The sequence below is a fragment of the Haliotis cracherodii genome, unplaced genomic scaffold, assembly GCF_022045235.1.
Source record: "Haliotis cracherodii isolate W230 unplaced genomic scaffold, xgHalCrac1.p SCAF_8, whole genome shotgun sequence".
Taxonomy (NCBI): domain Eukaryota; kingdom Metazoa; phylum Mollusca; class Gastropoda; order Lepetellida; family Haliotidae; genus Haliotis; species Haliotis cracherodii.
The window spans coordinates 24,351,855-24,379,309 of record NW_027266341.1 but is presented as its reverse complement, the minus strand read 5'-3'; the positions used below and the strand labels follow the sequence as shown (position 1 = coordinate 24,379,309).

General features: G+C 39.2%; 1 protein-coding gene across 1 annotated transcript in view; it reads right to left on the bottom strand.

The window, feature by feature from the left end:
- LOC139449894 (FRAS1-related extracellular matrix protein 2-like) overlaps positions 1–27,455 on the bottom strand; it is a 219,343-nt gene that overhangs the window by 6,160 nt on the left and 185,728 nt on the right. The window contains exons 9-21 of the mRNA XM_071231483.1: positions 26,792–27,001; positions 24,492–24,689; positions 16,804–16,968; positions 13,755–13,937; positions 13,081–13,208; positions 12,471–12,623; positions 8,853–9,060; positions 7,338–7,502; positions 5,705–5,999; positions 5,315–5,414; positions 4,323–4,518; positions 3,301–3,405; positions 1,296–1,423 (exon numbers count right to left, since the gene is read on the bottom strand). Coding sequence (XP_071087584.1) covers positions 1,296–1,423; positions 3,301–3,405; positions 4,323–4,518; positions 5,315–5,414; positions 5,705–5,999; positions 7,338–7,502; positions 8,853–9,060; positions 12,471–12,623; positions 13,081–13,208; positions 13,755–13,937; positions 16,804–16,968; positions 24,492–24,689; positions 26,792–27,001 — 2,234 coding nt within the window. The remainder of the gene's footprint in view (positions 1–1,295; positions 1,424–3,300; positions 3,406–4,322; positions 4,519–5,314; positions 5,415–5,704; positions 6,000–7,337; positions 7,503–8,852; positions 9,061–12,470; positions 12,624–13,080; positions 13,209–13,754; positions 13,938–16,803; positions 16,969–24,491; positions 24,690–26,791; positions 27,002–27,455) is intronic.

Here is a 27,455-nt window from a genome sequence, read left to right as displayed (position 1 = left end):
AGTTTTCAAAACTGACCATCCGTCTGCAAAATTGGCTGCCTCAGACTGTTTGGCAGGCGGGTATTTTCAACACTGCATTAGCCCATGATTGTTTGTTTGTTGTTTAACGCCTCACTCAGCAATATTCCAGCCATATGACAGCTGTCTGTAAATTATCAAGTCTGGACCAGACAATCCAGTGATTGATAACATGAGCATCGATCCACCCAATTGGGATCAATGACATGCATCAACCAAGTCAGCGAGCCTGACCAGCCAATCCCGTTAGTCGCCTTTTAGGACAAGCATAGTCGCCTTTTACGGCAAGCATGGTTTGCTGAAGACCTATTCTGCCCCGGATCTTCACGGGCCTAGCCCATGATTGAACAGTAGTGGCTGTAGATGACTTTTTTTTCACCTTGTGGAAGAAAGCTAGGGCTACAGATTGTTGACTCAATAGTCAACTCAATAGTCAACTCAATAGTTGACTCGTAAGACAAGTTATCGCCTCCATGGTCTAGTGGGTGGTCGGTTGTTCCATCCCCAAATGCATCATACCAAAAGACGTTAAAAGATGGTACTTGTTGTAACCTTACCTGGTGCTAGTCATTAAGGGGATAGAACAAGGACTAGTCAATCAAGAGTCTGTATACTGTGTCTGAGTTGGCTAGCACTATAAAACAGGCAATAGTTGGGACGAGCACAGACAAATGGATGGACGGACGGATGGACAGACAGACAGACAGAGATCACACACACGTCGCTATACAAGTGCGATAATCTTGATCGCAATGTTAAACTCCATTTCTCGTTACGTTATGGCAAGTATTAGGGACATATTCAGCACAGCAACCTGGTTACTGGCAGGAGTCTTTGCCGCTCACAACAATCCAACATGGATATTTTGTTTTGCCAATGTAAACTAGGGGCCTGCATTCACAAACATCATAATCATAACGCTACTCTACAGACAAACAAATATACATATATACCACTAAAAACAAGTTAAAGAGTACCCAAGATTGGAAGGCTGTGTGTTGCAATACCCACCAGCCATGATATACTAACTACAGTCATATGAACATATACAGATGTTCTTTAACTTCTTGTGAGTAGTATATATCACACTTAGTGAAAAAGGCAGGATACATTATTGAGTGTTTCGGGTTTATTTGCCAAGTCAGTAAAATTTCAGGCACAATATGACCACATTGTCTTTTAAACATTTTTAACATTCAACAGACCTGTCAAGAAGCTATTCATCCTCAAAATTCATTCACATACATTCACTGCCAAAACAGTGATACTTTACTTACAGCATAGTCTGACACAAATTCCCAGAGCTGTTCTGGCTGCTCAAAGGTAGGTTCACTTCGAATAAGCTTCAGGGTGAAGGTCAGCGATGGATGGTCAGGGGAGGTAACCATGGACTCCAACTTTGTCTCTGCAATTACACCGGTACTGTATGTTCATTTTTGTTTGTTAATCAAAGCTCTCAGCTATATTCGTGCTAAATATTGACAGCCTGTAAAACATAGAGTCTGGATCCAGTGATTGATATTATGAGCAATGACCCCAAATGTTGCAGTTCGATGACACACAATCAACCAAGTCACCAAGTCTTATCACCCAATCCATTAAGATGCCTCTTACAACCAGCACAGGTTACTGGGGATGACACTTCTTACCTTGAATCCCAATGGGAGACACAGGAATTCTAAGATAGTGTCAATCATGAAATTAATGTAAAAATTGTGCGTGTCCCTTTTTGGCAGTAATAATAAACTGATGCATTTTTTGTCTGGGGATACTGGTGTCCCATCAGGTCCACTGCCACATACTGATACTGGAAACAGAAGTCGAAGGAAAACAAAACCCATGTTAATCTCATCCCCATATTCTGCATATGTAACAATGACCTGGCAAGATGACAGCCTGCTCCATAAGGGGCAGTTGCAATAATTTCCTGGTGAATCTCAAGGCTCGGGGTCAGCACTTGCATTAATTTTATGATGAATCTTATGGCTAGGGTTCGGCATTTGCATTAATTTCATGATGCATCTTATGGCTTGGGGTCAGCAATTGCAATAATTTCATGATGCATCTTATGGCTTGGGGTCAGCAATTGCAATAATTTCATGATGAATCTTATGGCTTGGGGTCGGCAATTGCATTAATGTCCTGATGCATCTTATGGCTTGGGGTCGGCACTTGCATTAATGTCCTGATGCATCTTATAGCTCGGGGTCAGCACTTGCATTAATTTCATGATGCATCTTAGGGCTTGGGGTCGGCACTTGCATTAATTTCATGATGCATCTTATGGCTTGGGGTCGGCACTTGCATTAATTTCATGATGCATCTTAGGGCTTGGTGTCAGCACTTGCATTAATTTCATGATGAATCTTATGGCTTGGGGTCGGCACTTGCATTAATTTCATGATGCATCTTAGGGCTTGGGGTCGGCACTTGCATTAATTTCATGATGCATCTTATGGCTCGGGGTCGGCACTTGCAATAATTTCATGATGCATCTTAGGGCTCGGGGTCGGCACTTGCATTAATTTCATGATGCATCTTAGGGCTCGGGGTCGGCACTTGCATTAATTTCATGATGCATCTTAGGGCTCGGGGTCGGCACTTGCATTAATTTCATGATGCATCTTATGGCTTGGGGTCAGCACTTGCATTAATTTCATGATGCATCTTAGGGCTTGGGGTCAGCACTTGCATTAATTTCATGATGCATCTTAGGGCTTGGGGTCAGCACTTGCATTAATTTCATGATGAATCTTATGGCTTGGGGTCAGCACTTGCATCAATTTCATGATGAATCTTATGGCTTGGGGTCAGCACTTGCATTAATTTCATGATGCATCTTAGGGCTCGGGGTCGGCACTTGCATTAATTTCATGATGCATCTTATGGCTCGGGGTCGGCACTTGCATTAATTTCATGATGCATCTTAGGGCTTGGGGTCGGCACTTGCACTAACTTCATGATGCATCTTAGGGCTGGGGTCGGCACTTGCAATAATTTCATGATTTACAGTACTTGGTATACTTATTTGCTGTGTACTGTTAACATGTTATCATTAACAAAATATTATCCTCTATATTATAACATACATATTATGAAATACCATAATTTTGTTCAATATCTGTTGTGAGAACGAATATTTTTATGCAAGTTCCATTATGCCGAGGAAATTGTACAATATTTGAATTACAAACTGAAGAAGTAAACCAAAAATTGGCCTACTTTTTGAAGAGTAGTTATGTTTTCAATGAGCTCTGCATGGTTAGGGATCACTGCTCTTACCTTTGTGTCCAAGAACGAACTGTCCCCTGAATCTGGCCTCAGTCCGGAATGTGACAGATAGGCGGTCATCATCTCGAATCCTCATGGTAGTCGGGTACAGGTAACCTGACAACATATCACAGTGTAGAGAGTGTTGGGAGTGCATTAGAGTGGTGTGGTAAAACAGAAACATTATATCTGCTACTTTATCATTATCATCTTGCCCAAACCGATAAAAAATGTAAAGAAAATACAGTAGAACATGGATAGAAAGAACTACAAGGGACTCAAGAAACCAGATTGTTATATTTGTTTTCACTTGGAAACTTCCGCTGGATAATACAAAATATACTACTCAAAAGAAGTTAAGGATCACCCAATTCTTTCATATTGGTAATGTTAATCTGTCATGGCATGAGGGATTAACTATTGTAATATGAAAAAAATCAGGTGATCCTTAACTTCTTTTGAGTAGTATACATAATTGCAGCATTGACTTATAATAACAGAGATCACTTGACAGCATTTAATTAAAAACATTTTCATAAGATTCGTAAGTGTGAACGGACACTCGCGAAATTTATATGTTTAATGTTTACAAGATTAGTCCAATTACAGGTAGGGTTAACATAAAGCAGGATTGACAAGGTTGAATCATCCCCGCTGATTGTGTTGATTCGCTGCTGATGCGTACAGTCAATTGTCACTGACACTTGACACTGAATGACACTCTCAGTTTGCTATACACGTCACTAATAAGTGGTATTTGGGTTTGTTTGGGATCGGATATCAGTATGCTATATATGTGAGTTCGCTGTAAAGAGTTTGTTATATACCTGTATCTTATATGATAATATAGAGGAGATAAATGAGGGATTTTGTTTGTTTGTTCTATCTGTGCTCTACTGTAGATAGTAAAATTTTTGTATATTTAACAAAAATATCCTTCATCTAAAGTGCACATATTCATCAAGACTTCTATTTGAGATCAGACATTTCCATTGTACATATTTTATCTTTGACATTGTCCTTGGCCAAAGTACCTTGAAGTCCTGACTCTCCCTCAGGGGAGCTAATTCCATTCTGCCACAAGATGGCGGTGTCATAGACGAAGGTGAGCTGTAACTGTGACTGCATGTCGTAGTGGGTCCAGCCGCCGGTGGCAACGGGGGAGTGGAAGATGTACGACACGTACAGCGGTACGCGCATCGAGACATACGACTGCTTGGAATTCAGCACCTGCAACACCCCATAGTTTCAAGTTTAAACTAGTTACTCCATAAATGGGTATGATGTAGATCTTCTAATGATAAAACATCACCTGAAATCAGGAGTTAGAATTTCTGTAACTGAATCACAACTTAATTGAAAAATAGATTCATTATTCATTCATAAGTTATAGCCTGGAATACTGTTCAAAGCAGCATTAAACCCAACTCGCTCACAACATATCATTGAGTAAGCCAGATCAAGTATGGTGTATGCTAACACCTTCAGCAAATTTACATGTCTCCATGAAAGGAAAGAGTGAGTGAGTGAATAGTGTTTTATGCATAAGTAATGATTCACGTTGTCACAATGACACACGGACAGGTGACACATTGTAACCACTTGGTCTGACACCGACAAAATACTGGAGACAATCCCAAGATGCCACTAGCTGAACATTATCAGAATCAAAATCTGTCCACCATGTTAAAAATAAACGTCATGACCAATATTTTATTAAATTCTTCTTTAATTATACATTTGTAACCACAATATTGAATGTAAAATATATTGGGAAGTGACCAGTGGGAATTCTGGGTAAGACTACAAGGTCCCCGGCAACCTTTGCTAGTCATAAGAGGTGACAAAGAGGATTGGGTGGTCTGGCTCAGTGACTTGGTTGATAACTTGTTTTTGAGGATATTGATGCTCATGATGCTGATCACTGGATTGTCTGGTCCAGACTTGTTTATTTACAGACAGTAGTTGGAAAGTAGTTCAGTGTTGCCTGACACACCCGAGTCCTACTGTAAACAAATTGTGTTACCTGTCCATCTGTGTTAATTTCTCCACCACAGTCCGTAGTAAGCTCTGACATGTCATAGTAGCTGACGAACTCCCACAAACACGAGTCCATGTTCAGGTTTCTGAAAACATAAGAGATCATCATAAATCATAAGAATTCACATATGAAAATATGGACTGTCATGTTAATTTTTAAAACTTTGGACAAGGCGCTTATAAAGATTTATTACAGATTGATGAAGTGTTTATTGGAGTGGGGCGTTTAATACGGTAAGCAGCTTTCCCTAAAATTATCCCATCAACAAAATGGAAAAGTTCTCCCCTTTGAGATATAAGAAGATTTTGTTATATTTGGAAATGTACTGAACCATGTAATTATTTTTTATGTTAAATACAGTATGTGAGATCTTACCTGTAGAACCTGAGGGTTGGTTTCGATCTGATGTCTGCGCTGTACTGATACGGCTCTGTCTCGCCTATGATGTTGGGGTTCTTGGTGGCGTTGGTGATGAAGCCATACTCAGTCTCGTACTCATCAAAGTCGAGCAGGTTGGAGCAACGATGTGTGGCCACACGCGTGCCGTCTCGGCTCAGGGTCAGTTCGAAGTTAGACAGTTGTCGGGTAGATACTATCGGCAGCATGCCATCTCGGTGTGGGATTGTCACGGCAACGCGGACCTTGTTGGGGTACTTAAGATCATCCGGACCTGGATTAAAGAGCATAGCACATTTTAGTCACCCCTGCTTGTGGGTCAGGATTTCAGTCATTACTGATCAACCAGTGAAGAGCGGGGTTAGAACTGGTCTTCAGCAACCCATGTTTGTTGTAAAAGGCAACCCATGCTTGTTGTAAGAGGCGACTAACGGGATCGTGTGGTCAGGCTTGCTGACTTGGTTGATGCATGCTTTGATCAATGCTCATGATGTCATCACTGGATTGTCTTGTCCAGACTCGATTATTTACAGACAGCCATCATATAGCTGGAATATTGCTGTGTGCGGCGTTAAACAACAAATAAACAAAGAAACATTACTGATCCTTTGTCAACTGTTTATCATTGTAAAGCTGCATTTGGTTTTAAGTTGTGTGCGTGAGTGAATGTTTTTCAACAGCAGGCAGCAATATTCCAGATATATTACTGCGGCAAACCAGTGACTGAAAGCATGAGCAACGATCCACAACATTATCATTACCAACAAGACAAGCATCGGTTCCTAGGTTCCTAAGGACCCGGTCTTAACCAAAATCTCCACCAGGGCCCCATTTCTTAGCGCTATGACTATCGTAAAGCCTATGTTAAAGTAAGATAATTACGATCATCTTAAGACTAAGATGGTTTAGTAGAACAGGTGAGGTCCGTTGTGTCCAAGATTATTGCACTTATACAGCGACGTGTGTATAGTATACTGACTCCATGCTGACCAGTCCTTGTTTTAGCCCCTTAATGCCAAGCGCCAGACAGGGTAACAAGTGCCATCATTTAACGTCTTTTGGTATGACGCGGCCTGGGATCGAACCCATGACCTTTCGCTCTCTGGGCATCCGCTCTACCACTAGACCACAGGTGGTTTTAGTAGAACAGGACCCAGTTTTTTGTGTGTTTTCTTAAATATTTATTATTCAATTCGGTATATGATATTACAAAGTTATACATAGAATAACACGTCTTGTGGTATACTTATTACATACCTATACAGCAGACAGCAAATTTTAGTTGGCTACAGGTGTCCAACAATGTTCACAAATGGTGAAACGGGCAGGCTACATTTGCCATGTTTATGAACTAAGTGTGAAGTTAAATCCTCATAGCACATTAGTGGAAATTGTACTTGTTAAAAAGAAATACAGACATATTAATTAGACAATTCATTTGCCAATTTTTTTCCATTTTCTTTCAAACTGTCTTATTGTATTGTTTTTGTGTGCAATTGATTTCGGACAGGACCCAGTTAATCAATTGCTCAGTGATAAGAAAATGTATTTTTGGTCATACATATATAATATATAATATATAATATCAGACAAGTTCTCTCCCAGCACCTACCTGTGTAGCGGACTTTGGCTGTAAATGGCTCGGCGCCAATGGAGTTCATCTCCTGTGGTTCACAGATTCCCATGTCTGTGTTGACTGTGACCGGCTCACTGAGGAGCTCGAGGCCGGGGTCGCCGTCGGTGTTGACAGCACGGGCTCCACACTGGATCCTGCTGCCTGGAACACACAAACATCAGTCTGTCTCAGTTTATGATCACAGAAATCAAACTTCGCCATTCATGGGTAACTCTATGAAGGATAACACAAAACTCACACAAAATAAAAGTAAAAAATTTACTTGTAAAAATCTTGTTGTAAGGTTAAATTTAACAACAAACTTGGACATGTTCAAAATCATACATCTATAAGATATGTTCAAAAGACATCATCTTCATAAGCTAAGAGGTTTCACAGGAAATGTAAAACATATCAAAGTTTATAACAGATACACACAAAATATTTTAAGAAATAAGCAGCCACTAAAAAATGAACCAAATTGTTCTGAATATTTAAAGACTAAAAGTAATAATTATTGTTACAAAGTGACAAGGGTCTGCTCCGTAAGGCAGTAAAATGTGAAACATCGTAAACTTTCCAGATTTTTACTGGATCACAGCATTTATTTTCGTGAGTCACATTGTAACTGTTTTCCTGTATGCCTCCAACACCCTTCTCAGAAAGAAACACCGAGAATTTTTATGGCCAGTTAAGCTCTAATAAAACCAAACCAGTAGTTGCAGAAAGCCTCGCGATAATCTTGATGTAATATCAAATACCATTTGACCGAAACACAAGACAACCCTCATCTTTTAGTGAGTACCAGACAATGCTGATACCCTTCAAGGAGCAATTAACTGAATTTTTCAGACATATTGAATTCTATCTGAACCACCTCGTGCCTCAGGGGTCATGTCAAAGGCTGCTCTCATCATATTAATAAAATCAATTTGTTACATTTATGTCGGATGAAAAATCCAAATATCAATGTTTGGATGAGTTACATAAATATACATGTAGTTGCCTGTCAATTACATAAATGAGGATTCTTTGAAGAGTGAGTGAGTGAGTATGGTTTTATGCCACTTTAGCAATAATCCAGCAATATCATGGTGGGGGCACCGGAAAATGGGCACTTTGTACCCATGTGGGGAATCGAACCCGGGGTCTTCGTCTTGACTAGCCAACGCTTTGACCACTAGGCTACCCGACCGCCCTGCAGCCATACACAAACATATGTTTTTGCAACAGCAACTGTGATAAATTAATTGAGATTTTGAAAACCATCATGGTTTTAGATGCTTTCAAAAATTATTGAACAAGAATTTGAGTGGTCCCGGCAGTTAAAACTGTGAGGGGTTATTGGACCTCAACAAAAAATATGAAACATGCATATATTGAATTTGTTTTGAATGAGCAAACATTTGGAAATTTGGGATAACTTCCATTATTAATAATGAGATTATATTTTTTTAGATGGTCCCTAATCTAAAAAGAATGAGAAAGTTCTACAATAAAGAATTGACTTACCACCAGAGAAGTAGATACTGTCCAGGGCGATGCCTTTAGTAGATGCAAAGTAAGTGTTGGATGACACGTCTTTGAGGTCACTGGACACACCATCTGCACCCGTGGGTGCCGAGGTCCGCCATCGGAACAGAGTCAGGGTGTTGTTGATGCCTTCCTTGGAGCAGAGCTCTCCTGTCTTCAGGAAGTCTGGGTGTTTGGGGTTGCAGGGCTGGAGACAGGAGGGACGGATATACAGTGAGTGAGTGAGTGAGTGAGTGAGTGAGTGAGTGAGTGAGTGATTTGGGTTTAACAGTATTGCAGTTATATCACGGTGTGTCAATATAATGTGGGAGGAAAGCCCAAAGTGATGCAGGTCTCAGACGTTTACCACTTTGGTGAAACCCACAAGCATGGGTATGGTGCAGACAAACCTAGAAACACAATTGCCATGTTTGTCGTAAGAGGCGACTATCAATAAAAACACATATATTCTATCTTTTTAATCATTTTTGGTAAGATTAAGGGCAGGCACTCTGTAGAGTAGGGAAATTGGCGGGGCTATGAGTATTATTGAAACTTATATTTTTTTTGCAGAGATGACTTATAATATGCAATATGTGGATATTCTACATTCCCAAAGAACCATGCAGATTCGGGGTAGAATAGGTCTTCAGCAACCCATGCTTGCCGTAAGAGGCGACTAACGGGATCGGCTGGTCAGGCTCACTGACTTGGTTGCTGCATGTCATCATATCCCAATTGCATAGATGTTCATGATGTCAATCACTGGATTGTCTGGTCAAGATTCGATTATTTACAGACACCCCGTCAAATAGCTGGAATATTGCTGAGTGCAGTGTTAAACAACAAACATTTAAAACTCTGAAAATGTATAATTCTGATAAAACCAAACAACTCCATCTAAATTGAAAAGGAGCCCCAGTGAGATAGGAGATTCAGAATCTGTCGAAAATATGGACTTGCTTTATTCAGGGATAAATATAGTCTTGCTTTATTTAGGGAAAGAAGTACTACCGCAAGGAAAATAATACGGTTGGGGGACTGTTCCACAGATTGTGGAATGTCCAAGGTCAGCAGGTGCTTGACCACCCTGCCTGTATTAAGTGGCTGGTCACAAGCTTGACCTAGTCCATCACAGTTGCATGAGGGAGCAATGTGTGGGAACATTTTCCAACAAGAATGAATGCATTCTTTGTGTTTCCCTTTGAGATATTTGTTTTTCTACATGTTTACAAAAAAATCTGTCTACAGGATACAGGCTTCATGAAGGCTTGAGTTCCCAATCCACAGGTTTTCATTGACATGGGAGTGATAGTGTTTCCATTGTGAAATGTGATACAAAGTTCCAACAATGTTACACTTTAGTTCTTGTGTAATTGAAGGCACAGTCATGAAATGTGATACAGGACAATATCATCCTCCAGTGAGGCTGTTGTGCCTTATTTAATCTTCCAATAGATATGTAGAAATAAAGAGTGCTATTTGAACCTTGTAGAACGTACACATGATGTGAGCTTGGTTGGTTTGTTGTTTAACGCTGCACTCGGCAATATTCCAGCTATATTCCAGCTATATGACGGCGGTCCGTAAATAACGAGTCTGGACCAGACAATCCAGTGATAAATATCATGAACATCGATCCACGCAATTGGGATCGATGACATGCATCAACCAAGTCAGCGAGCCTGACCACCCGATCCTGTTAGTCGCCTTTTACGACAAGCATAGTCGCCTTTTACGGCAAGCATGGGTTGCTGAAGACCTATTCTACCCAGGATCTTCACAGGTCCAGGACATAGGAAATATTTGTAGAATGAAAAAGACATATTCATATTCATGAAAATATTCATAATCTAACCCCATGATAGACCTGTAGCCTACCTTGAACAATGGCTCACAGTCGACAGAGAAGCCGTCTGCTCCTGGCTGTGTGACCAATGCAGTGGCGTCCACATCGTCAATTCTATTCTACCCTAGATCTTCACGGGTCAGAGGTGAGGTGAAATGGGGTTTAAAGTCATGATTCAGATTTTTACACTTATATAGTGTTGTGCATAGTGACGTGCATGCACCTGTGTATGTGGGTGTGTGGCTGCTTGTTCTAGTCCAGACTGATGCCGATATTATAGTGCTAGCCCATTGAGATACCATGCCGCAGTTTAACATGAATACCCCACTCGGACACAGTTTAGTGACTCCGAGCCGACCAGTCCTTGTTTTAGCCCCTTAATGCCCAGCGCCAGACATGGTAACAACAAGTACCATCTTTTAACTTCTTTTGGTATGTCGAGGCCGGAGATCAAACCCCAGAACTTGTGCTTGCCGAGTGGAGGCTCTACCACTAGACCACGGAGGCGGTCTCATACACTTGAGTTCATACTACTCACCATTATTTTGTGATTGAGTGAGTGGGCATGGTTTAAGCAAATTTCCAGCAATATCATTGACATTGGTTTGTTTGCACCATTGATCATGAGAAGAGCAAGAGTGAAGTTAAGGGGCAACAACACAAATAAATTTTGTGACCCATGAAGATTCTGGGGTAGAACAGGTCTTCAGCAACCCATGCTTGCCATAAAAGGCGACTATGCTTGTTGTAAAAGTGAGTAACGGGATCGAGTGGACAGGCTCGCTTAATGGTTGATGCTTGTCATCGATCCCAATTACGTGGATAGATGCTCATGATATTAATCACTGGATTGTCTGGGCCAGACTCGATTATTTACAGACCGCCGTCATATAACTGGAATATTGATGAGTGCGGCGTTAAACAAACCAACCACCCAACAAACAAACAAATAATTTTGCCATTGTTAAACATATCAAGTCAGAGGACCAAAAAGGCAGTAGTCAATGGGTATAACGATGTCGTTTCTCATGGTAATCCAGCCAAAAATACCAAGCAGTCATTATTACCACTCAACTCTGATTTATCACAAAAACAGTGAGACCAATTCTGCTCCTGAATCCCAATAGGGAAGTCTTTCGACCATACGGCTGATTTTTATCTGATGGATTCTCTTTAAGGCACGATTGAGCAGCATGTCTATTTTAGTATGGGAGCTAAGATGGCTATATTTAAGATCTATTTGTGGAACAAGGTCCTGGAACCATTTTCTCAAAGTGATCATATCGTAAGACTATGTTTAAGTATGGGTGTTAAAATAGATGCATTTAAGATCTCTTTGTGGAACAAGGCTCTGGAACCATTTTCACAAAGTGATCATATCGTAAGAGTATGTTTAAGTATGGGTGTTAAGATAGATGCATTTAAGATCTCTTTGTGGAACAAGGCCCTGGGACTATTTGCACAAAGTGATCAAAGCTTATGACTATCGCAAATCTATGTTAGAGTAGGGAAGTTACGATCATCGTAGAGCTAAGGTTGCTTTGTGCAAGTGGACCCTGGGTCAGTAGTGGAGTGAGTGAGTGAGTATGGTTTTACGCCTCTTTTAGCAATATTCCAGCAATATCACGGCAGGGGACATCAGAAATGGGCTTCACACATTGTACCCATGTCGGGAATCGAACCCGTGTCTTTGGCGTGACGAGTGGACGCTTTAACCACTAGGCTACCCGACTGCCCCTGGATCAGTAGTGAAGATGTCATCTACTCACTGTAACACAGACGACGGGGTAGCCCTGTATGGGGCTGCGCAGGGTGTCGGTGACACTGTCATAGTCTCGGAGTGACACCACAGCAGGGCGTGACGGGAACGTCACATCAGCTACTTTCACTCTTTCCTCAATGAACACCATCACTTTAGGATTCTGAAAAAAAATAAGTCAACAGTCAGACACTGTATTGAACAAATGTGTTTAATTGGTTAATTTTCTTGCTAATTATGCCATAAGAATATAAACATTTTCAGAGATGACTTGAGGTTGATTTAATAAAAATACACTGGAAATAAAAGTCTCAACAAAAGTACAAACGTGAAAATTTTACATTAAGTTGTATATTTATATACTATGCATAGTTTGAGATAGGTTATGTAAAAAAATATAAAATAACAATAGTTATCATTGTGAATAATTCTAAGAAATACCACCTCTATCACATCAGGAGAATGATGTGATAGAGGTGTAGTATTTTGCAAGAATTAGAAGTTTTTGTTTGTGCTTCAAATTTCACAAATCAAGTATAATATCCTATAAGTAAATTAAAAGTTTTTTCAAGTGTCGACCATGTCTAGTTTGGAACAGTGTACACCACAGGGACACTCACCTTGATCTCCGCGACACCACTTTTGTGTTTGAGATGGACAGTGAATACCTCTCTCATCTCCTTTTTCCCATCATGCAATATCTCGATCTCCACTTCCTGTCTCGACACATTCTTGCCAAATGTCAGCACTGAAGTAAAACATTCATTGAATAATAAACCTCTAAAACATAAGATATGCAATGATTGTTTACACTTAAAAAACTTTAACTAAACCTATTAATATCAGTGACATGTATAGGCATAAGTAATAAGGTGTATCTCCAGAATTAATAAACACAGGCTGATGATCTGATACCTTTGAGTGAGTGAGTTTGATTTTACACCGTTTTTAGCAATATTCAAGCAATATCATGGCAGGGGACACCAGAAATTGGCATCACACATTGTACTCATGTCGGGAATCGAACCCGGGTCTTCGGCGTGACGAGTGAACGCATTAACCACTAGGCTACCCGACCGCCCTAATACTAGTCCTGCACCATGACCGTGGAATATATTTATTTTATGAAAAAATAATAATCTAGATATGCATACAAAAGCAAGTCTAGCCAGCTCAAGCTAGCTCTATTCTGAAATCAGCATGCAGAGGGAATTTTTTTTATTTTTAGAGTCAAGAAGGATATTGTGTTATATAAGATTTCAGAGACTAAATGTTAGTCTACCCTGATACCTACCTTTGAAGATGCCATTGTAGTCTTTGCCAGCATCAGCTGATCCATCCTTGGTGTTGACAGTGACGACAGCCGTCTCGCCTACGTCTCCGACACGTATCACTGGGATCTTCACGATGGACGTCTCTTCCTTAAACATGGGCTCCTTCACCACAAACTTGGTCTTCTCAAACATGACCACAGATTCTGAAGGACAACATATGTCATACAATAGTGATATCATTGTTTGGTTGGATTGTTGTTTAATGTTGCAGTCAGCAGTATTCCAGTAATATCACAGCAGTTTGTTAATAATCAGGTTCAGACATACCTGAGGTTGACATTTTATGCATTGACCAATGTTGGGGTATGATGTCACACAATCAGTGTCAATACAGTCACTTCTCATGACAAGCTGCAGTTACTGCGGACCAATTCTATCCCTGGGTGCCCATGGGGTGAAAAAGGATAGTAAGCACTTGTATAGCTACTATGCAGCACAAAAAAGCAAGTGCTTACACATTGAAATCATTTTTAAAAATAAAATAAAATAGGTGAGGTGAGGTGAGGTGAAATTGGGTTTAACGTCGCGTCCAAGATTATTGCACTTATATAGCGATGTGCATGCACGTGTATGTGTTTGTGTAGCTGTTTGTACTAGTCCTAACTGATGCCGATTTATAGTGCTGCCACAGTTTAACATGAATACCCCACTCAGACACAGTATTCTGACTCCGAGCTGACCAGTCCTTGTTTTAGCCCCTTAATGCCGAGCGCCAGACAGGGTAACAAAAAGTACAATCTTTTAACGTCTTTTTATATGACAGGGCCAGGGATCAAACCCCGGACCTTCCACTCTACCACAAGACCACGGAGAAGGTCATAAAATAAAATAAAGTTTATACAAAATTAACCATTATAAGTTGAAGGCGAGTGGTATAACACCTAAAGAGGGAGGCATAAAACCCCATGTACCCTGAGTGATCCTGCTGCAACGAATTCATCTTACCAACATGTTTCAATTTTACATTGTAAAAGAATTCCTACAAATTCAAAATTTATAGAAAATAGTTCTATTGAGCTGAGTTACATGATTTTCATTGACTTGGGAAAAGCGTTCTACTTTTTGCTTTGAATAAAGGATTTGTTCTGCCTCTCAGAAATTCACTTGCAACCTGACTTGCTCATGGCGGGGTATAAGAGATCTATTCCTCCGCTGAGAAATTTATTACAGTCCAAGGCGGGTTACACAGTTTCATCAATATCTCGTGTACCAATCAGATCTCATAAATATACAGGTTGACCCAGGTGTGAAAATTTTCTTTGTGTTGCATCAATCCTCCACCATGTAGTTTTGTTTGTGTAGCTTGCATGTGAACATATCAATCAAAATTAAAGCCATAACATTCATGTGTTGCGACTTATCTCAAAGTTCATCCTTTTTTTTTGGCACATACCAGTAGCAGCCAAACAAAATAAAAGATAATTGAGTTTGGGCTGATTTTTCCTGTGATAAACTTTACAAGCTTTTTGAACCTGGCACATCCCCAATACAAGAGACTGTGAAACTGAGGTGTACTTTCCATTATGCACGTTCTCATACATATTTCACTCACAGGGGTAATACACACACTCGTTACGCTGACTGCTACAAATGACATTACGGTTGTTTTTCCGACATTACTTTCTGTAATGATCGTTCTGCCAAAACAGATGAGCATGAGAGGATATATTATCATTAAGAAACTTCCTATATATTACTGCTCAGGCTAAACATATGTACATTACAATACTTTCTGTAACCATCGTTCTGCCAAAACAGATGAGCAGATGAACGTGAGAGGATGTATTATAATTAAGAAACTTCCTATATATTTTACCACCGACGGTCAAGATTGCTTTGACAATAGATGGCCATTGAAATGGCGCTGTCAGAAAATAATAATGATAATAATAATGATAATAATAATGATGATGATGATAATGATAATAATAATAATAATAATAATAATAATAATAATAATAATAATAATAATAATAATAACAACAACAACAACAACAACAACAATAACAACAACAACAACAGCAACAACAACCAGGAACAGATTATTATTTTTCAATTTATTATTAAGAAGCTTAAAATATTCCTGTACCATGCCTTTTATTTGTTTATTTTTTTCTATCTACTGACCAAATCTTTCACTATCAAAATCCCTAAACCCAAAAATGAGAGAATCTGGTCTAAATGTGAGCAACTCAATCTCTACCTGAAAGTTTAAAGTGATGTTTCTATACTACACGTGTAACATGGAAGACCTATGTGCTATATGCCATAAACCACACTGACCACCCAAACCTCAGTCCCAAGTAAGAACTGAAGACTGTATATGTTCTCCACCATTCCCTGACATCATGTGGAATAATGGCTGCATGTATACAGTATTTGGGCTTCAAATGCATTTTGATATATTATATGATTTCATTTATGCTACATAGCTTGTACTTTCAAATTTCCTGGATTTGGAACTTACAGTTTTAATTGAGCAAGAAACATAACATAATCAGCATTTCTAGCTCACAACAGTATTGAAAACCATTTGTCTTATGTAGCGACGTGCATGTAATTGTGTTTGGCTACTTGTACTAGTCCAGACCGATTTATAGTGCTAGCACACTGGGATACCATGTCACAGTTTAACATGAATACCCCACTCAGGCACAGTATACTGACTCCGAGCCGACCAGTCCTTGTTTTAGCCCATTAGTGCCGATTGCCAGACAGGGTAACATCTTTTAACTTCTTTTGGTATGATACCGGGAATGGAACCCCGGACCTTCTGCTTTCTGGGCGGATGCTCTACCACGAGACCACAGAGGCGGTCCATTCGTGTCAGACAAAACATTTCTTTAACCTGTGTCCCCCCACTGTCAAACGTAGAAGCATATAGTGCATTCAATGTTGGAGGTCTCACAAGTTATATGTATAAATCGGGAGATTTTTAACACTGGTTTATACTAGCCATCAAAACAGTATGTTCATTGTTGTAAGGTCAACACTATCTAGTCAACTCACTATCTCCATTGTCCTTGACTGTGATGGTTGTGAAGTTCTTCTCTCCAATCTTGGCGATACCAAACCCTGGACTGAGTGGGTTGCCAAGTACTAAGCGGAACTTCTCGTCCTCCTCATAGATGCTGTCATTGGTCAGACGAACTTCACAGATCTTTTCGTATTCACCTTGAAAGTAACAAAATGACATTAATAATTTGAATAAACATATATTCTTTTCTAAATGGATTAAATTGGTTTCTATGACCACCACTGTATGGTATGGCTAAACTATGTGTGTGAATGAGGATACTGGTGGTACTTTCCTTACAGTCATCCATTTTATCTTCCTGGATTCCAGGGGCTGCAAATGATTTTTTCAGCCTTTTTCAATACATACAATTTTATTTATCTGCCCCATGCTGAAACATATTGTTTCTTCATAAAAGTGGACGAAAATGTTTTCTTACATCTAATCAAAGTGGGGGCATGGTTGCCCAGTAGTCTAGGGCCTCGCAATTCGCTGTGCAGAGTTGCGTCCCTTGGGCACTCCAGAAACCTATGATTGTGGGTTCGAATCCTGGTTCACCCAGATTATGTTTCTAGGTTTATCAGCAACATACCCGTGCTTGTGGGTTTCACCGAAGTGGTAACCGTCTTAGACCTGCTGACACTCCGTGATATAACTGGAATACTGTTAAAAGCGGCGTTAAACCCAACTGACACACTCACTCACTTTAATCCAAGTATTTTTGGTATGTATCCAATCCACTCCTAAAGACCAATGAAGTATCATTCCCATCGCTGTACAAATGATTCATTCTAAAAAACTATACATTCATAAATTATGGATGAAGCATTGGATCCATTTTTATCATCCAATATACACAAAAACAAAGGATGCAATTTCTTTCCTTCGTGTAAAATTCCTGCAACTGAAACCAACCATATGTTGGCAAAGATTTTTTAAGATTTATTTCAGAAGCAAACACAAAAAAGTAATTCATTCCTCCACTCACATGTTCCATGTAAACATACATCCCCCCTAGAGCTGGGGCGCTTCTCATCTTTGGCCTAATATAATGATTTCTACAGCCAGGCGGGCAAACGACATCCTAATCCAGATTACCATAGTTACCAAATTTGGCACCAAGAATAACAGAACAGCAGAGGCTGTTTTCTGGAATGCAAGGCCTGTAGCAACCAGAGGATTTGATGATGACCTCAAAAGTCACAACTATTATCATCACAAGAGTTTTTAGTTAAGCATGTTTGGTTGTTTAATGCAGTACTCAGCAATATGATGGCAGCCAATAAATAATCAAGTCTGGTCACGGCAAAGTTGTGATTAATATTACATTGTTGTTTGGTTGTTTAATGCAGCACTCAGCAATATTCCCGCTATATGATGGCGACTAGTAAATAATCGAATCTTGTGATATTGTGAGTAGTGATTCATGCTGTCGGGTACGATGACACGCAATCAACCAACTTGATAAAACAAGTGAGCGAGTGAGTGAGTATGGATTTACGCCGCTTTTAGCAATATTCCAGCAATATTTCAGCAATATCATGGCGGGGGACACCAGAAATGGGCTTCACACATTGTACCAATGTCAGGAATTGAACCCGGGTCTTTGGTGTGATGAGTGAACGCTTTAACCACTAGGCTACCCGACCGCCCCTTGATAAAACAAAGCCTTGGAGAGCGGGAAATACATTATAAATGGTAAATCACCATGTCTAGTGATATTTTATATCAAATTTCATACAATTCACCTGAATTCGCTGAAGGGATACAGTAACGCTCATCAATTATTTGGACCTCGAAGGTAGCGTTGTTTGTTTTTTAAAATGTCTGGACAGAAAAAATTTAAATGTCCGGTAAGCAATACTTTAAACCGGACATTTGAGATTCCCAAATGGACATGTCTGGCACATATGAGCTGGACCCCTGCAACCAAGCACTCACTCAGAGCCTGACCATCTGGTCTATTTGGTTGCCTCTAAGGACCAGTAGATGTTGCTGGGGACCTATTCTGACCTGGAGATTGATATTGTGAGCAGTGCTTCATACTGTTGGATAACAATGCGATACAATCCAACAAGTTACTGATGTTTGCCAGTCTAGGATCAGGCCTTATATCATTTTCTTCAGATGCTAAATGGCTCCAAATATTTGTTTCCATTTTTCTGGTAGCCAAAGCATTATCCTTAGGGACAACACAATTCTCAAGGTCACCTTGAAAAACAGTGTTGGCTCCAAGGATAATGTAAATCAATAAATATAAATCGAGGTTTAGATTAACATTATTGCCCAGTAAAAACAAAGCATGTTATCCTACAATGTTTAGTTAGGTTTAAATCCACTTTGAACAGTATTCGAGTTATATTACGGCATGTCAGCTTATTGTGGGAAGAAAGCATGAAGTGAAGCAGGTCTCAGATGTTTAGGTGAAACCCACAAGCACGGGTATGGTGCTGTTAAACTAAGAAACATGATTGGAGCACACCGGGATTCAAATCCATCATAGGTTTCTAGTGTGCCCGAGGGATTTTTTTCATAATATATCTTGGCACCAAAAGTAGAATATGGATCAGTGGTGACAAACCTGGTTCCAAAATGCAGCCATAGCATGAAATATGTCCAATATGGTAATGTCAATAGCAGTCAGAACATGAAATATGTCCAATACAGTAATGTCAATAGCAGTCAGGACATGAAATATGTCCAATACAGTAATGTCAATAGCAGTCAGAGCATGAAATATGTCCAATACAGTAATGTCAATAGCAGTCAGAGCATGAAATATGTCCAATACGGTAATGTCAATAGCAGTCAGAGCATGAAATATGTCCAATACAGTAATGTCAATAGCAGTCAGAGCATGAAATATGTCCAATACGGTAATGTCAATAGCAGTCAGAGCATGAAATATGTCCAATACGGTAATGTCAATAGCAGTCAGAACATGAAATATGTCCAATACGGTAATGTCAAAAGCAGTCAGAACTTGAAATATGTCCTATACAGTAATGTCAATAGCAGTCAGAGCATGAAATATGTCCAATACGGTAATGTCAATAGCAGTCAGAGCATGAAATATGTCCAATATGGTAATGTCAATAGCAGTCAGAGCATGAAATATGTCCAATACGGTAATGTCAATACCATTCTACAGTGAAATAAAGAGAGCTGTGTTTTGGCTTTAACTACATCTGTTTTCCATCTTGTTGAGTTTGAAAACAAAGACTGACAAAGATCCTCCACAGTGTGCCGTTCAAATGTGTAAGCCATTTATTTCGACATCCTATGAAAGGTTCGGTGTGCTATAAACATAAAGATACTCGCAGGAATTCAGAGAGACAGTTAGCCTATCTTGCCACTTCCTCTACTATCTGAAGGTCTCTACAAACCGTTATAAACTTCAGAACAAATTGTTGATGGTCCTGACAGATCTGATGTTGTTTGCATACACATCTGTGTGTATACAAGGATGTAGATGATACTGCCTAATGCAATAAACACTATAACATCCTACATCAACTTGTGTGAACAGCAGCTGAAACCATTATCAGTAAGATAAAATATTTGAAGATATATTAAATCAAAATATGTTTGAAAAAGCTTAAAGCAAACTCGTCTGTCATACATGTTTATTTTTTTAAGATAGCTCTAATTTAGAAGAAATTAACACCACCTCAGACATATTGAGAAACGGATTGATGAAAATATTTTAAATTATAAAAAAAAAATTATATTGACTTCTTTGGTTAATCTGAAATTATCATTCAACAAGCCATTTTCAGTGAAATCCATATAAACTATAAGCCTTAACAAGAAGAAACAAGACAAAAGGTGAGCAGGGCTCACTAATACCCCCGACTTCGATACCAACATATTTCTAAGTTCAAAACATGAAAAAAGCAATATTTTCTTAGAAAATCCACTTGTCAAAATCAAACTTTACACTGCATCTCTCCATTTGGTATGAAAACTGTATGGAAACCCAGTTGGAAAAAATCTATGAAGTAGTTTTTAAGTTTAAGTTTGCATAAATGTTGAAGTCATAAAATATTCTAAGTTCAAAACATGAAAAAAATCATTTTTTGTTTTCAGAAAACGCACATACTAAAAATAAACTTGCCACTGCACTGCTTTGATTAGTATTGAAATTATTATGGTTCACTAAATTGAAAAGAATCCATGAAGTTGTTTTCTAGTTATATGACGCACAAATGTTTTAGTAAACAAATTCTAAATAAAAAACCAAGGGGGAAAAAAAGCTGTATTTTTTCAGAAAATCCAAACATTGAAATCAAACTGTGCGCTGCACCTCTCCTATAGGTATAAAAAGTGTTCACCAAGTTTGAAAAGAATCTATGTAGTATTTTTCAAGTTGTATGTCACAACAACAAAAATGCTCTCAGACGGACTGACAGAATTCTTTGGTGTAATTATAATCCCTACCCTTTCAGGTCTGGGTTATAATAACATTCAGATAAATATAATAATCTCATACACTTAGACAATACTTGAAAACATTTTGACATTTCACTTTTCTAATATCAATAAATATATTTAAAAAGATAATTTCAATTTAAAAAAACCTGTACATTCAAATACAAAAAACAAAAGTGAGTAAATATGTTTGTAAGGTTTATGTTTATAGTACCGATACATAGAAGTAATATCCCTCAAATACAATAATTAGTTGGAATTTTTTTATTGCAAAGGGAGAAAACTCCAGTATATTTTTTTCAGGATATCTCAGGGAAACATTTGCTGGGTAAATGCTACTGAACAGCAACAACTCACATATATCTCACCAAACTGCATTTTTGGCGTGAAAAAGTGCACATTCTGCCACTTCCTGCACTCGGAACATTTGGGTCTGCACGTTTGCATTATTACACAGCGATCGGGTTGCATTCAATGCTCCTTACTCTTTTGAAAGCAAAACAGTTGCTCTGGTAGCAAATCATGTTTGTCTTATTTTTTAAAGGCAAGGTGACTGATGGTGTGGAAAGACAGTTCGGTGGTAATGGTTATTTTACATTATCAGTCTGCATTTGTTTGTCTGTTGTTTAACGCCTTGCTCAGCAATATTCCAGCTATATGACGGCGGTCTGTAAATAATCAAGTCTGGACCAGAAAACCCAGAGACCGACATCATGAGCATCAATCCACACAATCAGGATATGATGACATGCATCATCAACCAAGTCAGTGAGCCTGACCACCCGCTCCAGTTAGTCACCTCTTACGACAAGTATAGTTGCCTTTTACGGCAAGCATGGGAAGCTGAAGACCTTTTCTACCCACTTCATGGGTCTTTGGGAATATAGAATAACTACATATTACCAAAGAATAAATCATCTCTGCAAAATTTATAACAGTTTCAATAATACTCATAGCCTCACCAATTTCCTAGTTAACAGATTTGCCTGTCCTTAATCTCACCAAAATCAATAAATAAAATAAATTTAATGTGGTTTGATTGTAGTAACCGTCAAAATTTTATTCGAAGATATATTTTACTCATAAGATAAGGAAATAACCTCAAAACAACCCTGACAATTCATTTGTTTGCCTACTCTTAAAAAAAGTTCTTAGGAAATTGATCAAGAAAATAAGAAATACAACTAGGCATACCTACTTTATAGACCAGAAATATTGCTTACATATTTCCTTTTGTTCCTAATTTCCTTTGCATGTTATTGTACACCTAATTAGTCTTCCACCAAGCAGTAGGAAGTCTGTGATGATTGCAGCAGGTGCTTCCCATTTCTGAAACGAAATGTCACTTCCCTGTTGTCCTAACATACTACTTCCCCTCGGTTTGCACAACTCATTATCTAACCGTTGCCAGAACAAACGTAGGTGTCTTACTCGGACACTGATCTTAATGTTTTCGCTTTCCAGCAGGGCGGATCCTGACACACGTGACTTGTACTTCAGACGCCATTTTTTTGTCCACACAGCAGGAGGGAAGATGCATGGTGTTTTTGAAGCAAAGAGATCCAAGCAGCATATGTCCTGTCAGCGTACGCTCAACATGATATTGTTTTCATCCGAAACAAAGATCCCCAAATTTCTCTTTTGTCTTCCACCACGTTTAAACAAAGATGTTATTACGAGGAAAAACACATAGCATATGCTGAATGTCATAAGCAACATTATAGTTTGTGGCAAGGTAAATAGGTTTTCTGCTGATCGTCAGTATTCCCTTTGTTTTGTCTGGACGAAATACACAAGGAAGAGGATATAATAATGCAGAATAAATATAGTCTGCCAAATTTTCTTTGAGATGAACATTCAGTTGGAAAGAGCGCCAGAAATAATCCCAAGCAATTATTCAGCTGGTTTCACTTTGAACAAGGATTTGATGACTGATATTTGGGGATAGGATATTTTCTCAGAATATAGATTTCAACTTTTCTGCCTCGCTACCTGAAGACATAAAAAGACTGCTGGATTTTTATGATTGGTCGTTGTTTATAGCCGTAATCAGGATTATTCCAGCTGTGTGATAGCAGACTGTAAATTTCGAGTCCGGCTCAGACAATCCAGTGATTGATATTGTTATCAACGATCCACCAGAAACCTATGATTGTGGGTTAAATCCCGGTTCGCCCCGATTATGTTTCTAGGTTTGTCAACACCATACCCGTGCTCATGGGTTTCACCGAAGTGGTAAACGTCTGAGACCTGCATCACTTGGGGCTTTCCTCCCACATTATGCTGACACACCATGATATAACTGGAATACAGTTAAAAGCAGTGTTTAACCAAATTCACTCACTCACTCACTCGGAATTCCCATGGTGTGGATTCTCAAACTGAGACCTTCCTTAATCCGGAATGCATATCACCTTAATATGGCGAAGAGTACACTAATACTGATTTACACTTTTAGCAATATTTGAGTGGGTGAGTAAGTTTGGATTTGAGCCCCTTTTAGCAATATTCCAGCAATATCATGGCAGGGAACACGAGAAATTGGCTTCACACACTGTACCCATGTGGGGAATAGAACCCAGGTCTTCGGTGTGACCGCTTTAACCATTAGGCTACCCCACCGCCCCTTAGCAATATTTGAGGGTAGGAACACAAAGAATAGGTTTACTGAATAAACCTGAGATTTGAGCATGAAGCTCAAACACAGCCACCACTGGGCCATCCCACCAAGAATTGTTGGAAGTATTCTCAGGCTAACAGTGAAGCAGTGTAGTCTTCTTCTTATCATTAACTCATGCCGACATGTTTCCCATGTACATATATCATTGATATATTTGGAACATCATTATATTTTAAACATATTTTCACATAAAGCATTTGTATTAGTTTGCTGTGTAGCGCCGCACTCAGCAATATTCCAGCTATATGACGGCGGTCTGTAAATAATCGAGTCTGGACCAGACAATCCAGTAATTAACATCCTGAGCATTGATCAAAGCAATTAGTATCAATGACATGCATCAACCAAGTCAGCGAGCCTGACCACCCGATCCCGTTAGTCGCCTCTTACAACAAGCATAGTCGCCTTTTATGGCAAGCATGGGTTGCTGAAGACCTATTCTACCCCGGATCTTTTCACATAAAGACATTACCAGAAGACATATCAATGTATACCAAAGGTATAACATCATATAACAAGTTACTATTTTAAAGACAAGTTTCAAAACGTCTGAGGTAACAAGAGTCTTACCTGGCATGAAAGTAATCACGGAAGCATTGGTGTTAGGCCTCTCAAAATAGTCGTCCATGACCTTGGCAGTATCCTGACGTGTGTAACAGCGAACGGTTGACACGTGACTTGCATCACCCGATCTCACCACAAATGCCTTGACAGTGCCATCATTCTCAAAACTTTCATACTTGCTGTCCTTGAATTGCATGGATGGAACTGAAAGATGATAGGTTGTTTGTAGTGTGTTTCCAATATTCAATATTACCGCTTTTACATTTCACATTAAACAAATCAAAGAAGTGGATATTCAGTTAAAGAGACTTGATGCTGCTTTAATTCATATTTCACATATTGTAATCATGTGAAGATTGTTGGTTGGTAGGTCTACTCAATTTTAAATTTTTGACGCCTTAAACAAACTGCAACCATTTATCTCAAGGTTGCAGCTTTATACATCAACCACTTCTATTACCAGATACACAAATTGATCTTAGTGCTAATACCAGTTGAAGTCCATGTTGAAGTATAGGTGTAACAATAGTCTTTGTGATGAAAAACATTTTCTTAAATTGTGACCCTGGAAAATATAAAGTCAGAAACAATTGCTGCTACACTGAAGGACCTCCATCAATGAGATCCAACTGCCCTTCAGGCCAGGTGAGCTACATAAAGGGGGCCATCTACTGAATTTGTTTGGTTGTTGTTTAATGCTGTACTCAACATGTTCCAGTTATGTGACAGCTGCCTGTTAATAATCAAAATCTGGACCAGACAATCCAGTGATTGACATCATGAGCATCAATTCTCCCAATTGGGATACAATGACATTTAGTCAACCAAGTCACTGAGTCTGACCACCCAATCCATAAGTCGCCTCTTATGACTGGCAGAAGTTGCTGGGGAGCAATTCTAACCCAAATCCCTACAGGTGCAATATCTTGTTGTTGTTGTTGTTTTGTTGTTTAAAGCCGCACTCAGCAATATTCCAGTTATATGACAGTGGTTGGTAAATAATCGACTCTGGACCAGACAATCCAGTGATTGATATCATGAACATCGATCCACGCAATTGGGATCGATGATATGCATCAACAAAGTCAGCGAGCCTGACTACCCGATCTTGTTAGTTGCCTCTTACGACAAGCACATTCGTCTTTTACAGCAAGGGTTTCTGAAGACCTATGGGGCCATTTCTATCAAAATGCTTTAGGGTACGACTGAGAACCCATTGAGGCTGTCATATAGTGAGTGAGTGAGTGAGTGCAAGGAGTACCAGCATAACCATATGTTGGTTGTGTAACCATTTAGTTACATCAAATCAGATTCTGTGTGTTTTGACAATGTCTCAGTAGCAGGTGTTGTCTCAATAACAGTTATGTCGGCAACGAAAAATAAATGTCATGCCATTCTCATGCCATAGCTATTACTCTACCGGCATGTATTTTAACTTCCATTCCCAAAACTAATTTCTGTAACAAGCCCAAATTGCTACACAAATTGCTATAAAAAATAGATTCACACAAAATATAATGAATCATTACATGGCAGTGTTTCTGTATCGCACATGCACATGAGTCGGTGGTTGAAAAACACGACAGCAGTTTTGTTGTTACAGTAACGCAAATTTCAGAAACGAATATTTTGAACTCCCACGATGCACCTGCAAGACGACAACTGAGAAAACAAACAGTTTTCAAAAAACAACACTAAATCGTGAATGAAGCAGATGGTGACCTCAAAATTGTTTTCTTCAGTACACAGGTTTTGGCTTCTTTTAATGACTCACATAGATTCAGTGCAATGATTTTAAATGACGATCCACAGGAAACGGTCTGTGAGTTGGATTTAATGTCATTTGGAACAGTATAACCCTTGTCAGCTTCATGTTGGAAGAAAGTCCAAGGGATACGTCTTTCTTGATGTTAAACATCTTTGTAGAATTCTTAAGAATGAGCAGGTGCTGGCAAACCAAGTATCATTATCATGGATCTTAAGATACTGGTACCACTAAGGGACACAACCCTGCAAAGTGAAATGCAGCTACAGTTATTGCTGAAACACATACTCTATTAAGTTCGTGAGTGCATGAGTTGGGTTCAATGCTGATTTGAACAAATTCCAGTCCGATCATGACATGTCAGCTTAATGTGGTAAGAGATTTACCAATTTGGTGAAACCCATGAGCACGGGTATGGTGCTGACAGACCTAGAAACAAAATTAGGGCAAATAGGATTCCGGCGTGCCCAAGGGAGGCAACATTGCCACCAATGCCCCCTTCTATGAAGTAAGATAATGTTCATGCATTACTTAAACTTACCATCAGAGTAGGAATCATTGATCATAATAACAGAGTTGCTTGGTTCTCCCAACATGGCCGCCATGGGCATACGCAGCACGACCTGGAAGGTCTCTGTGCCCTCTAACCTTGGCTTGCCAAGGTCATCCAGCACAGTGATACGGACTGTCTGCATTGTCACGCCAGGGGCGAAGTCGAGATTCTTGTTGACCGCGATGTAGTCAAGTCCAGCTGTGAAGACAAAAAGTAATTGTTTATAAGTTAAAAAGAAACAAACTATATAAAAACCCAAATTTCACCTAATTTTCTTTCAAACAAAGAAACCCATGTCGAATCAGATGATCATTTTAAGACGTAATTCCTGTTTTTGAAACTGTCAATATGGGAATATGACAGTTTTAACCATCCTTATTTGGTTTGCAATGATTTTTTAAACAGATTCAGATATCTTAAAGATACCCTCTACATGTATGTTAATTCAACATCAACCAAATCACTACAAATGAGTAACATTTTGATTTTATTTGATTTAGCATAATTGAATGAGTGATGAGGTATGGTACTGACACATCAAGGATCATAATCAGAGTCAATCTGGGATTCAAACTCTGACAAGGGAGACAACTCTTCACAGCCTACTGTGCCCCAAACAAAAAGATCGTGAAACCATGGCCCTTATCCATCC